The 13657-nt window shown below is 41.7% G+C and overlaps 1 protein-coding gene and 1 long non-coding RNA gene across 8 annotated transcripts in view; one reads left to right on the forward strand and one right to left on the reverse strand.

The window, feature by feature from the left end:
* The window catches only part of ABCC9 (ATP binding cassette subfamily C member 9), an 84772-nt gene extending 78622 nt beyond the window's left edge, over positions 1 to 6150 (forward strand). For 5 of the 7 annotated variants that reach the window (XM_088141355.1, XM_088141357.1, XM_088141354.1 and 2 more), the window contains 6 exons: positions 96 to 204; positions 1798 to 1901; positions 3006 to 3139; positions 3743 to 3805; positions 5003 to 5181; positions 5827 to 5965. In XM_088141355.1, coding sequence (XP_087997481.1) covers positions 96 to 204; positions 1798 to 1901; positions 3006 to 3139; positions 3743 to 3805; positions 5003 to 5140 — 548 coding nt within the window. In that variant the 3' untranslated portion in view covers positions 5141 to 5181; positions 5827 to 5965. Of the gene's footprint in view, positions 1 to 95; positions 205 to 1797; positions 1902 to 3005; positions 3140 to 3742; positions 3806 to 5002; positions 5182 to 5826 lie in introns of all 7 variants that reach the window. The other 2 variants (XM_088141358.1, XM_088141359.1) reach the window with 1 other exon arrangement.
* Positions 143 to 8459, reverse strand: LOC148215980 (uncharacterized). Its single transcript, XR_015796284.1, has 3 exons — positions 8274 to 8459; positions 3705 to 3866; positions 143 to 296 (listed from the first exon to the last, which is right to left on the reverse strand). It is a non-coding gene; the product is annotated as an uncharacterized LOC148215980 (long non-coding RNA).
* Positions 8460 to 13657: the final 5198 nt, after the last annotated feature.

The raw sequence follows: 13657 nt of genomic DNA on the forward strand, positions 1-13657 counted from the left end.
TCCTCCGGGATCACACCCGTGTTTTTGGATATGTCTGTATGCTCTGTTACTTTGTTGCTCACCTCTTTTGTTTTGCTCCCAATGATTTCAAACAGGAAGGATTATCATTGACGGGATCGACATTTCAAAGCTGCCTCTTGATCTGTTGCGTTCCAGGCTGTCTATAATCCTCCAGGATCCTATCTTATTCAGTGGTTCGATTCGGTATGTTTTAAATCTTCCTCTTGTAGGTCATAAAATTAGCTTCTTTTGTGGACCCAGGAATTTAGTAGAGCAGAGATTCCCCAAAACTGTTCCTGCAATGAATAAAAACGCATCAGATCCTTTTCTATGTGCGCATTTGAATGCTATTGCTTACAGCTCTGATTGCCAAAAATGGAAGGGTTCCCAGAAAATTCTGGCATGAACAAACTCTGGTACAAGCTTGCTCAGTTTTGTGCAACAATGCCTAGAAATGTACCGTTCACATAGTTCCTCACTGACCTTGACATGACACAATAATACTAATCCAGTGTTTTCTGTAAATGCAATAGACGCTTCCCATTGGGGTGTGCAATATGTAGGTTTTTGTATTTTAGAGAGCATAAAAGGTAGCCATTTTAGTGCAAAATAATCTTGCTGCATTTACTCTTGATTGCAGTATGGTTAACTCTTTGATGCCAGAGGCTACACTGGATATTTTTAGGAGTCTGAGATCTTAGTGGACGAGGTAATGATGAGATACAGAAGTTGAGTTTGGGGATCTCCTTCTATTTTCAAATATGGAAGCCTAAGATATGGCTAACACTACTGTTTGAAGAGTCTCCTACCTCAAAATGGTAGGAAAGCCACCAATTTTCAGCAACGGTGGCCAAAGTGGCTCCAGAGATGATGTCTTGGAGATGCAGGCAGTCCTGGGTGATCACGCGATCCAACCCTGGTTTATTTCATGGCCCAGGACTCAGACTCTGACTCTGAAGAAGCTGATCCAGCTGTTCTGATGGTTCCTGTGTTTGATCAGCCTTAGGGGATCCCTGGCTTGGTGTCTCCTGAGGCTGACATTCCTCTGGTTCATCTGGAGCAGCTTCTTCAGAATCAGAATCTGAGTCTTTAGGCCATGAGAGTTTATTGATGTTAGGTCCTGAGATGGGGGAGGGGTTGGGGAAGTTCAGCCTACCCAGATAGACCAGACAGGAATCGCAACCAGAGATGCTAATTCTACTTTATTGTAAGGCTACATTGACAGAATCTTGCAAGTCTGAAAGTACAAAAGTCTCACCGTCTCTTTTTACAGCCTGATAAATTAAGGAGGATTCTTTCTGAGTTTCTTTCTGTGCCTGTTATGCAGCTGTGCCCCCCCCCCGCTTATCTGATCATTTCCTATGCAGCATCTCTTCCCCCACCCCCCCAGTCTCCCAAGGTCATTCCCACATGCCATTACAGGAAGGGAGGCTCCTTACAATGCAGCAGATGCAAGACATTTTGAGAATATATTCCGCTGTCAGGATGGGTCAGGAATAGGTCTTAGGAGTACTTATCATCTCTCTGGTTCTTCACCTGCTCCCTTTGGGTAGAATGTATTGAATGAATTTAGAGAGCCTAGATTCAAATACACAAATTTATTTGTCTGTTTGAGTAGCAGAGACAAACAGGTAGGCTAGAGGAACACATGTACTAGAGATCCTCACATTGGAACTCAATGGACCGAGAGTTGCCTGAATTGATGAATTTACCTAGAAAACAGACACACACAATAGATACAGTATTCAGTTCACAAGTCACACCTGCTGAGCAGCTTGATTTTGTTTTTTTCCATAGTTTTAATCTAGACCCAGAGTGCAAATGTACAGATGATACCCTTTGGGAAGCTTTGGAGATTGCTCAGTTGAAGAACATGGTCAAGTCCCTGCATGGTGGACTAGGTGTGTATATCAAAACAACTTTTAGTGTTAATCTAGGTCTGTCAATCTGTTCATCTGATAAGCACACAGCAACCCTTGGGTTGTTCAGTGTTGTCAAGAGCTTCTTCTGAGTTGTAGCAAACTTGCTTTATGACCAAGTGGCACCCTGGGAAAGGAGTTGCAACCACTCTTACCTCTGGTGATGACATATTTCATTGTGTGATCCACCACAGTTAAAATAATATGTCTTGTCCTGGTCATATGGGTCGTCCTAGTTCGCCAGATATGACTAAAATCTAAGCAGTGTCTCTGTTCCCTCGCAAGGGATTATGCTTCTCATGAAGTTGTACCCTGAACGCTCCTTGTTCTCCTTTTAACTTGTTCCTAGTAATGATCCAGGTTGTAGGTAAAGCAGGCAAGGAACTTGGCTCCTTTTTCCATATATATCTTTTGAATCCTTAATAGCCTTCTCTGCATGTTTTTGTCCAACCTGATTATCCTCTAGATGGGTTCACAAGAGATTAAACAAACCCACTTGCTCCTCAAATTGACGTATCTACACAATAGTGCTGCCCTTGTTGGTCATCAGGGAAACTGACTCTTGGTCACAAGGCCAAAACAGGTATTGTCCCACAGACCACTGGCACTATATTCTGCACATGGTCCCATTGTTCCAATAGGGTATCGCTCAGGCTTGGGGTCCCCAGCACAACACTTGTGGTACCAACATACCCAGCATCTGCCAGGTCTCCTGCCAATTCCACTTTAATTTTTTTTTAAAAGTATTATTTTAACTTTAAACAACAGTTTTAAACTTGACAAGCTGCAAAGCAAAGCTGAATGTTGTTTAACATACCCTTCTAAGTTCCTAGACTAAAGGTAAAAATAGAGATAAGGTGCAACCCTCACGATTGGGTTGGAATTTGACATATTGAGGATACAGGAAGCAACCTCGTCAATTTACCTTCTGGAGAACTGGGGTCTCGTGACTGGCCAGGCCGACTATCATAGCTATCATGTCATTGGGCAAGAACTCCCTTAGCAGCCATTTGCTTTACATGCCCATTGGTTGCATCTCTAGCTGCTCCTATTCACCAGTTTTGATTCTAACTCTCCCATTTCCAGATGCTATCGTAACCGAAGGTGGTGAGAACTTCAGTGTTGGTCAGCGGCAACTCTTCTGTCTGGCCCGGGCCTTTGTGCGTAAGAGCAGCATCCTCATTATGGATGAGGCCACTGCTTCCATCGACATGGCCACAGTAAGTAGCTGTAGGACCTTACTTTCCTGTTGCCCTTGGTTACTCACATTTTCTTAGACAACTGAACGTAAAAAAAAAAAAGACACCTTTGATAAGACACTATTCAAAAAATCATCAAGGTCTACTTTCCCTGTTCCAACTTTAGATAGAAGAGAATTGAGAAGTTTTCCATTAGTATCCCAAATTTCAGATCAATCCATTCAAGTGTCAATGAGGCAAAGCCCCAAGTTGGCCTTGCTCTGAGGCAGAATGAGGCCTCTCACCTAAATGGATGCTCTTGAGCATGGTGGAGCATGTGTCCTATCAACAATCTTGATGTAGATTCACTGGCCAATCTGGTCAACTTCTGGACATGGAGTGTGAGAGTAGCCCCAACTTTGCCCTTGCTGTAGACATTATTTGTGACCCAACAGGATGAGTGGTTTGAGTGAGTGCCTCCTTGTAAGCTGTGTAGATTTGAATCACACAGACCTTCAAATGAAGTGGCTTGGCCTGGTCAAAAAACATTCTCAAAGCTAGAAAACTACTCCTGATAAAATGAATTACCCTGGGATGCACTACTCACAAAGTCCTTTGGTAACTCCCCTGTTTTTTCTTTGCCAGGAAAACATTTTGCAAAAAGTTGTGATGACTGCCTTTGCGGATCGCACAGTGGTGACGATTGCTGTAGGTATACATTTCACAATGGACTTCCTTTCCCCACCTCATCAGATGATAAGCTTCTTCTCTAGAAGAAATAAGGAAACATCTGGTCACTCCCAAAAGTACCTAATTATCTCTTTGTTTGGACACCATTATGCAAGTTCTATATTTTAAAGTGAAGACTCCAACGAGTCAAACTCAAATCTTGGTAGCTGTATGGATGCCACCATGCACAACCATATCATTGTCTTGGCAGAGTTATGGAAGTGACTTGTCACTACCTAATACATTTTGACTTCCCAGCTTAGCTAGCTCACAGGGCCTTGTCTAACTGCTTGGTCACTTGACAACCATCCTTCTACTACTATACTTCACTTTTAATTTCGTAGACGTACTTCTACGTAGCAGTAAAGTCTGCAGAGTAAAATTTGCACAAAGTAGCCTAACATGAAAATCAGTAGAGAAAAATGAAAGCGTTTTCTCAGGCTCAGGATGGTTTGGTCTTGCTTTATTGAATGCAAAAGAAAAAGAAAAGATTAAAAGAAAAGAGAGAAGAGAAGAGAAGAAAAGAAAAGAAAAGAAAAGAGAAAAGAAAAAAGAAAAGAAAAAAGAAAAGGAGGCAAAATGTTCAATGCTTGGTTTTTAAAAGGTTGCTCTTAGATCATGCTCCACTCCTGGTCAGTGGTGAACATGTCCACCAAGTTTTCTTGACAATAGATTGGAAGTGGTATGCTGTGGCTTTCTTCCAGAACGTTTTCTCAAGTTTCTAGTCTAGCTTACAGCCCAGGGATTTCCTGTGCTCCTCTTTCCAAGTGCTAGCAAGGCCTGAACCTGTTTCTGAGCCCCAGCAAAGCTAACCAGGTGGCATTGCTACGGCAGGTCCACCATCAGGGGTCTAAAGCTGTGCAAGCTGGAAGTCGAGCCGAACAATCCCACTGTTCTGCCCCCCAGGCTGCTTCCCACTTGGAGAGGATGGGGCGGCTGGATAAGGGAAAGAGAAAGGTGTGAATGGGAAAAATGAGCAAGGGATGGGGGAGTCTGAGATGGACCACTGGTCAACTCGCTCAGGACCACCATAGTTCTGGCCATTGGTTTTTACACTTGCATGTTTACTTTCTGTATTCCCCATCAGAGTAGCCTTGCTGTGTCTTTCTGTTGGAATGCCTTCTCTTTCTGTTATGAGCCTCTCTTTGCTTTGCCTTTCCTTGCTTTTCCTTTCAGCACCGGGTCTCTAGCATCCTGGATGCCCACCTTGTCTTAGTCCTCTCTGATGGGGAGGTTGTTGAGTGCGACTCAGCTGCCAATCTGCTCCTCAAAGAGGATGGTGTTTTCACCACTTTGGTGAAGACCAACAAGTAGATTCTCCAACCCAGGACTCCTGCAAGATTTCTGACTTTCTGGTACTGCTGCCTTTTGTTCTTTCTGCTCCTTCTCTCTGTTCGAGTTCCAAGAGGTTATTCTTGGCCTCGGTTTGACCTGGCACTTTCTGGGTTTTTCTAACTTTGCCCAGGGCACAGATTGAAACGGGAGGGTTTCTTTCACCATACTGGGAAAAACTGCATGCCTGTGTTCTTAATTCACTCTTCCCACCAACCTTGAACGATTCTGGGCCTGGTAATTTCAGGGAAACCATGAATTAAAAAAATGTAAACCCTCCTTCAAGTCCTGGTGATGTCATGGAGACATTCCTGTAAGGTTTCTGGGCAGAAATAGGGCAAGGGTTTGCCTGTGCCTGACTTCTGTTTTTTTTTTTTTAACTTCCAAATTTACTCTATGCCCTGTTGATCTCTGCTAAGTGCCATATAATTTTTTCACACACCCAAACCTTTGAGATCAGCAAAGGAGGTTTCACTGCAACTCTGCCTTGATTCTTTTTAGGATAAGATGGGATAGAGAGAAACTTAGACAGGCTTTCAAGATTCTTTTATTATACCCGAAAACAATAAAGTAAACTTCCAGTGGTCCTTTTGGTGTTGGTTTCCTGACCTGGGCTACCTTGAAGGGCTGCCAGTGAAAAACAAAATAACGCATATTTTTAATTGCAGCACCGGGTCCATACTATCCTGACTGCAGACGTGGTCATTGTGATGAAACGAGGGATCATTTTGGAAAACGACACACCTGAGAATCTACTGGCCCAAGAAGACAGTATCTTTGCCTCTTTCGTTCGGGCTGACAACTGAAAAAGCCACCACGTTGCATGCAGTTGGCTTTTCAATGCTGATTTGAAAGAAAAAAAAAAAGCAAATGAGAGAAGGGAAGTTTTTTTCTCTCCCTATAATGTAGCATCACTGGATTTTTGCATTGGTAATTTTTGTAAAACTCAAGTGCATGATGTATGTTTCAAAGCAATAAATTCTTCACCAAAGGCTAGAGAACCCCTTTGTGTGTTTTTTCAAGAGTTCTGATCTTGTAGGAACAGGATGAGCATTTAATAGCTCAAGAAAAGACGAATTAAAAGGCTTTTCGGCTCGGCAAACCAAAGAAATTAACAGTAGCAAAGTTCCTAGACCAGTGTTTCTCAACCTTGGCAACTTGAAGATGTCTGGACTTCAACTCCCAGAATTCCCCAGCCAGCCATGGCTGGCTGGGGAATTCTGGGAGTTGAAGTCCAGACATCTTCAAGTTGCCAAGGTTGAGAAACACTGTCTTAAACAAAGGAGAAAAATGTCTGTGCTTTTTTTTTTCTGGAAGAGAAAAAGTAAAGGAATTGATCCCATCCAAGAAAACCTGATTGTTGATAATTCCAACTGGGAACATTGACCGGGGATGCAGCTAAAACCTTGTACATAGGACTACTGTTGTCACTGGGGCTTTCATGAGTAAAAGTCCGAAGACTGCAGCTTTACTCAAAGTTAAGGGATCCCCTTGATTTTAGTGGCACAGCGGTAAACTAATTTTTGCTGAATTACACTTCGTACCTTTTGTACTTGGAAATGCTCTGAAGCTCCAAACCTTTAAAGACATGGATTAATGAACTGAATGATAGAATAAAACAGCAACAAGTATGAAAGAAGAATCATATTTTGCTCTCCGGTAGGGTCAGGTTCTACTCATTTTATCAGGGCAGCCCAAGGAACTGTCAGAGAAGAAAAGTCCTAGTTCTGAGCTCCACTTCTTCGTTAAAGTCTTTACTGTCCACCGCACCTTTTTAGGGACGTATCAAAGGGCCAAATTGTGCTGGTCCCTCCAAAGCATTTCAAACTATCAATTGGATAGCTAGTTTTTATTCGGCGCAGGAAAACCAATCAGTTGAAATTAATTGCCAGGAATTATTTCTCTATTTTAGATTGCTCCACAATTTAGGACAAAAAACAATGGGAGGAAATGCCATCCATGGAGGATGTAGCAAGAAAGATGGGCAGAGGTTTGTCAAGGGAATATTCTACCCCACAGAGGTCTCTCAGAGGCTCAGACTGTGCATAACAACAATTAATTTTTAATGCTATCCTCTGTACTTTTCTTTCAGTCAGAATAAAGTTTTACCGTATATCAGTTTCTATTATCATTCACAGCTCATTACGGGAACTAGCAGTTGTATTTTCAGTCCCTCTGGGAAATGGAATTCCATTTTTTTCACTGTTGCCAGATATTGAGTTATTTTGGAATGAACTTTCTACTACAGTTCCTAGAGTTTTTTCCCCTTCTACCTGAACCACCAGTTCAGAGTCTGCTCATGAACCACCAATTCAGGGATGGGAAATCTATGCCCTTGCTGAACTACGGTTCCCAAGATAACTAGACAGACTAGTGCTAAGAGGTAGCAGCAGGCACTCGGACTTCAACAACATCTGGAGAACCGTAGATGCCCCCATCTTTAGTTCACTGTCCAATTGTAGCCTTCCACAATAGCGTACCTTCCTTCCAAGCCCTTGCTAGTGGCCATGCTAGATACTACATATGGAACCTGAAAAGCAGGCTGGAAAAAAATGAGGTTCGCTTCTAAGAGTTCTGGTAGATTCACTTGAGGGGGCAGTTGGACAAAGAGCTCTCCTAGCTCTGAGGATTCCAAATGCTATGATATAATCTCAGTAGAAGAGAAGATCTGTAGCTCAGGGTTGAACTGCAGAGTCCTTGGGGTTCTCTGAGCTTGGTTGTTTTCTTGCAGACGTTTCGTTACCCAGCTAGGTCACATCTTCTTGTGACCTAGCTGGGTAACGAAACGTCTGCAAGAAAACAACCAAGCTCAGAGAACCCCAAGGACTCCGCAGATATAATCTCAAAACTGCAATCGGAAAGTAAAAGTTTTATATATAAAAAGCTGCTTCTTTGGAATGAAGTGAAAGCAACATTTTTGCAGTTCTTGGGGAAAATACCAACTTCCTATCATAAGTTGAAAGCAGGACTTGCTCCAAATGGACAAATCATCTTCCACAACCCATCCAAGAAGTAACAACAGTGAATTCCGACTAACTTCTTATCAGCTTGAGTTCCTTTGCTAAGATATAGTGCTTTTTCTCTCATTCTCTTCAGTGGAATCAATTCAACTTACCATTTGTTATGACAGAAGAGGACCTGGACGCCGACAGATTGAAACTTGACTTGGAAAATGCTGCGGAGCTTAGTCTAAGTCAACCGAAGACCGAAGGAGCAACGTTTCAAGGCAAATTCTTGGCTGCTCTTGCCCTGGTACATATTTCTCCTTCCAACCCATGGCTGGCAACAAGACACTGGCCCCCCTAAAGTTTGGTTGAGATCCAAAGGAGAAAGACCGCCCGCCCTCATTGCTTCCCCGCCCCCCCAGCACCAAGGAAGAACACTCAAAATTAGATCTTATGCAACTGGCAAAACAGAAGGCTTGGGACAAACAGGAAGAGACTGCTTTTGGATTTTTCTCCTGTGTCCACTTCAATTTACAAAATAACACATTGCAAAACTCATGAACATGTGCATTTTTTATTTAAATTCTTTCAACCCATGCAGTTTACCTTAATGTGCATGTACTGTGCAATCAATATTCCCAAAATACTGTTTTTGTAAGACCTTTTTTGAACCCCCACATTTCTGAGTGGGGAACTGCATTTAGAAAATTCAAAAACATGTCATTATTGATATGTAACACTCTTCCAGTTTCCATATAGAGTCAGGAAGTATGAATTGGGTATTTATTTCCTGTATGAACCATGTGAACTTCCAGAATTGAAGGGAGATTAGGCAAAAACCATTCCTGATAACTATCTGCACAGATTTTAATTTAACTCAGAAATCCTTATAGGCTGGATATAGGCCTATATAGCATGGAAAGCCACCAGGATGACAAAGATGGGGAAACTGAGCCTGAATCTGGGTTATTTCACACCTTATGATAATCCAGGGATGGGCAACTTGTGTTGGGGAACACTAACTCAAATTCCAGATCTTCTGCAAGATACCTTCCAAGAAACAGGGATGTCACTAGGAGGGCCAGAAATGTTTTGGCTCATCTTTCCCTAGATTTAGGATTAGGGAGTAGGAGTTAAGGGTATGAATGTGAACATTTCCTTTATGGAAACCTTGTGCCCTCATTCCCATCCTTAACCTTCAAACTGCAACATCAAGCAAAAATTGCACCATCAAAAATCAATCATTCCCCCATTGCATTTCAATAGTGCAATCCTAGCATATCAGTTGGCTGTCGGAGGCCCATAGTTCATAGGTTTTCTACTCTTGCACAAAGCCATGGTTTATGTAACCATGGTTTGGTAAACAAGGTAGAGCAATTAGGTTCAAAGTACACACTAAACCATGACCTTGGTTTGTAAACCATCATTAATGAGGTAATTCAATAGACTAAGCCAAAATTAAACCATATTTTATTTACTATGTCAAATTACTTCTGAAAATCCAGCACTGCAAGGTTCTGTCCCACAACTTTGGGCTATACCTGGGGCTGGTTTCTCAGTTCTGAACCAAGCACAATATGACAGCCATGGATGCAAATACCTATGATCTTACTGCTCCCATCTTCATAAATCTTTTGGCTGAGAAATATGTCTTCTGGACTTGGATGTTCCTTTGATAACCAAAAGCTTCTTTCTGGATCTCTTCCCCATCGCCACCACCAAAAGCCTAAAGCTGATTTTGATAAAAATGGGGGATTTGTTGTACTAAACCAGTGACCCCCAATTTTGGGGGTAGGGAGATTGGATGCATCTGGACACTCTAAAAAATGCTTTCCGTGGTGGGGGGCTGCCGACTTACAAAAGGGCTGCCATGATGAGCACAGCCAATCACTAAACAGCGTTTTCCCAGAAGGCAAATGATGTGACTCTTTAGCACTGCTTCAAGTCAGTGGGGTGCTCTTCTGCTTCACTAGTTTATCTCGTTTTAGAAGAGGAGATGGCCTTTGAAACACCACACTGTAATGCGTTATTTATCGTATTTTTCTAAGGACACTAATGGGACCTTTGGGAGGTTCAAGAAGCCTTCTTGGAAGTAATGATCAAAACTTGCATTTTGCTTTGCAGCATGCCATCGTCCCATTTTAATTAAAAGGATCTTGTCAAGAAACCAAGAGGGGCCAGAAGCCTGAGAGTTACTGAAGATGTCCATGGGACTCACATGGGGAATCCATGGATGCCACATTCAGAACTTTAGAGCTAAGCCATAATGTCATTTGGATGCAGCAAGTAATATGAATACAGATCTTGTGGTTGTAAGCCATGACATCTGAGCAATGTGTGAACCATGCTGTGATGTCTTCTTCAACCTTGGTTAAAACAAACCAGAACTTAGTGTGAACCCAGCTACTGTAAGGGAGCTCGGGTTGAAACAGAGTGTTTCCAACTCAAAACCACTCAGAAAACCTTTTGGTCAAAAGGGCAGTGACAAAGATGACACAGGGACTTGAGGACATGTCCTGTGAGGACAGGCTGAAGGAACTTGGGTTGTTCAGTGTGAAGAAAAGACAACTGAGGGGAGATGGAGACATGATATTGGCCTCCAGGTTACCTAAAATGGTGCCATAGGAAAGATGATCAGGCATTCTTTTTCATTGCCACTAGCAGCAAAGATAATGGCTATAAATTGCAACTATCTAGATTTTAAGGAAAAAAATCCTGACAGTAAGATCTGTATAACAGTGGAACAGTTTACCTATGGAGGTTGTGAGTTTTCCATCTCTGGAAGGTTTTAACAAAAGGCTGGACCACTGCCTCTCATGGATGTTTTAACTGTTTTTCTTGAACCCTTCAGAGGGTTGGACTAGATGATCCTTGTGATCCCTTCGAATCCCATAATTCTATGATTCATAGTCCTATTCTAATCATCAGCCTAGCTGGCTCTGCTTGGCAGAGTTGTTCACAAGATTTAGATCAAAGGAAAAGAGAATCTTGCATGTTTCATCTTAAATTACAATGCTTACCCTTCCCGTTAGAAACCCTAAAAGTTTTGGGGGTGGGGGGGATGAATGGATAGATGGGCTGGGAGAAAGCGGAATTTGATTTGCAATGTAAGTTTCCATTGAGACACAGGGTGCCAGAATTAAACACTTCATCAATTCCCAGGCAGTGGGGAAATATCAGAGTTTTGCTAAGTACTGATTACTTTGTTTTGTTTCCCAATGATGTCTGGCACGTAAGCTTTCTGCTGCTTCTGACACAGCTTTTTCAGGATGTGTTCAGCAAAAAGAAAGAGAGAGAAAAAATTAGCATTAGACCAAAGGTATACCAAAATATTTTGCTAACTTTCTAACTGTAATTAGTTGAAAGTGATACATATCGTTGCTTAATTGGTCAACTTCGGGAAGTTAGAGAGTGCTTCTGTTACAGATTCAACCCCTCTGATCTGATGAAATCAAGTGTTGGTAGTGTAAGTTAACTCAGTCATGGTCTGCTCAGTGAACCCAACTTCACAGAAGACACTGAACTATAAGGTAACCATGGAGGCTACATAACACTAGGGAAAAAAATGTGACTGGCATTCACACAATACCCTTAAGCTGTTGGGTGTTGTTTTGGAGTTCAGACAATACATTGAACCATAAACTAACAAACCAGGCTGGGCTTGCCCAACACACTAAAGCACACACACACACACACACACACACACACACACATAATTAACTAAGGCTAGCATAACCCATTTTAGCATATGGTTGTTATGCAGAGTGCAGCTATAACCACAGTTATTGCCAAAAATACACACCAGCGTTAGAGAGATTTAAAGAATGCAATGTCCTTATCTTGTTCCCCAAAGAAATCCAGCCAGAAGTTACAGAAAATATCTGGTGGTTTATTGAGAAAATAAAAACTACATAAAATACAAGTTTCATGCAAAACATAGAAAAAATCACTTCTTCTCATATACGTGGCATCCAAGACTTATCCACTACACAAGTTTAACAAAGTCTCTAGCCAAAAACTCTCAGAGAAGAGGTACACTACTTGGTTATTAGTTACTACTACATAACCCATAAAACTGATTACATGATGGCTAAAATCCTACTAAGAAGTGAGGCATACAATTGTATTGACACTATGCACCTCCCCTTGGATAACTAGCATACAGACGCCAATAGGTGGCAATAACTAGCAGTATACGTGCAAACTAAAAAAAATAAATGCAGATGGCCTGTTTTTGTAGTCTAAACAATGTTTGGAGATAAGCGAGTTGCATTTCTTCCCATGGGAATATCCTAACAATGGTGGGGGAGGGGAATCATTAACTTTAAAACTGAAAGGTAATTTAAAATTAGAAACCATGTCAATCATATTTTATTTATTTTGAAGTGTGGTTTGTGGTCCACCAACTAGAGGTTAGTATGGCCCTGATTCCCCCTTCCCCCCCAAAAACGGTATTGCATACCCACCCTGGTTTGGTCTCTACCATGGAAAATTCATGGAGCATAAGATTAATAACAAGAACAATAATAACAATAATGTACAAAGACCTGAAAATAGAGAAGATACAAAGACTTGCAAACAGAAGTGGAATGACTATGGCAAAAGAAAGCAAAGATAGTACCAATGGTAATAGGCACCTTGGGCGCAATCCCAAAACATCTGGAGCACCAGTTGAAGACCATCGGCATTGACAGAATCACCACCAGTCAATTGCAAAAGGCAGCTTTGCTTGGAACAGCTTATTTCCTGCAACGATACCTTTGACACCATCAAACAACATCTGCCTATCCCAGTCCTTGGGAAGGACTCGATGGGGGGATCAAAACGCCAAATCCAGTCTAAACATCTGGCTGCCTGTGCAACCAACTGTAATAATTTATTAAACTTATCTATTTAAGGTGAACCAGTTCTATAAGAAAACTTAGAGAAATGCTCAAAAAATTCCAGGATGGTTCTAGTTCAACTTATGGGTTCACTGGAAGACTGGAGATAGAACCGGAGGTTTATTTATGGGGCAGAATTCTTTCTCCACCAAGGGCACCCCTCCCCCCTAGACACTGAAGTTACTTACTGAATGGACTCATTTCTCAGACTCACGCAACATAGTGGGTGATAAAGTCATCAAACAGGCTTGGGGAAATCTTTAAACGTTAAAGATGTTCATGTAATGTTGAATTAGATACCAAAGCTTTGGAATTTGTTTATCAGGAATTAAGTACCGGGGGCGGGGGGGGGCAAAAGGAATGATATTAAGAAACTGAAAAACTGATATTATTCCAGATGCCAAGGAACAATTGTTGGAAAAGTGTGATCTGTTTTGGAAAAGGCAATATTTTCTACCAGCCAAAGGATGCAGCAATCAAAGGATGTGTTCCTACGGCAGAGATTCAATACAAGAGGATCTTACAATCCTATCTTGTATTGTTCATATTATAGTTGTGAATTCATTGGTAAACCCGTGACTACTGATCAGTATAACCTATAAGACAGATTTTTGTTCTTTTTCTTCTTAGTTGGTATGTTTAGTTTGCATTTTGAATTGTTTTACGTTTCT

Source organism: Python bivittatus, unplaced genomic scaffold (genome assembly GCF_059951505.1).
Source record: "Python bivittatus isolate LINGU-HERP-01145 unplaced genomic scaffold, Pbiv_v1 ctg000330_np1212, whole genome shotgun sequence".
NCBI lineage: Eukaryota > Metazoa > Chordata > Lepidosauria > Squamata > Pythonidae > Python > Python bivittatus.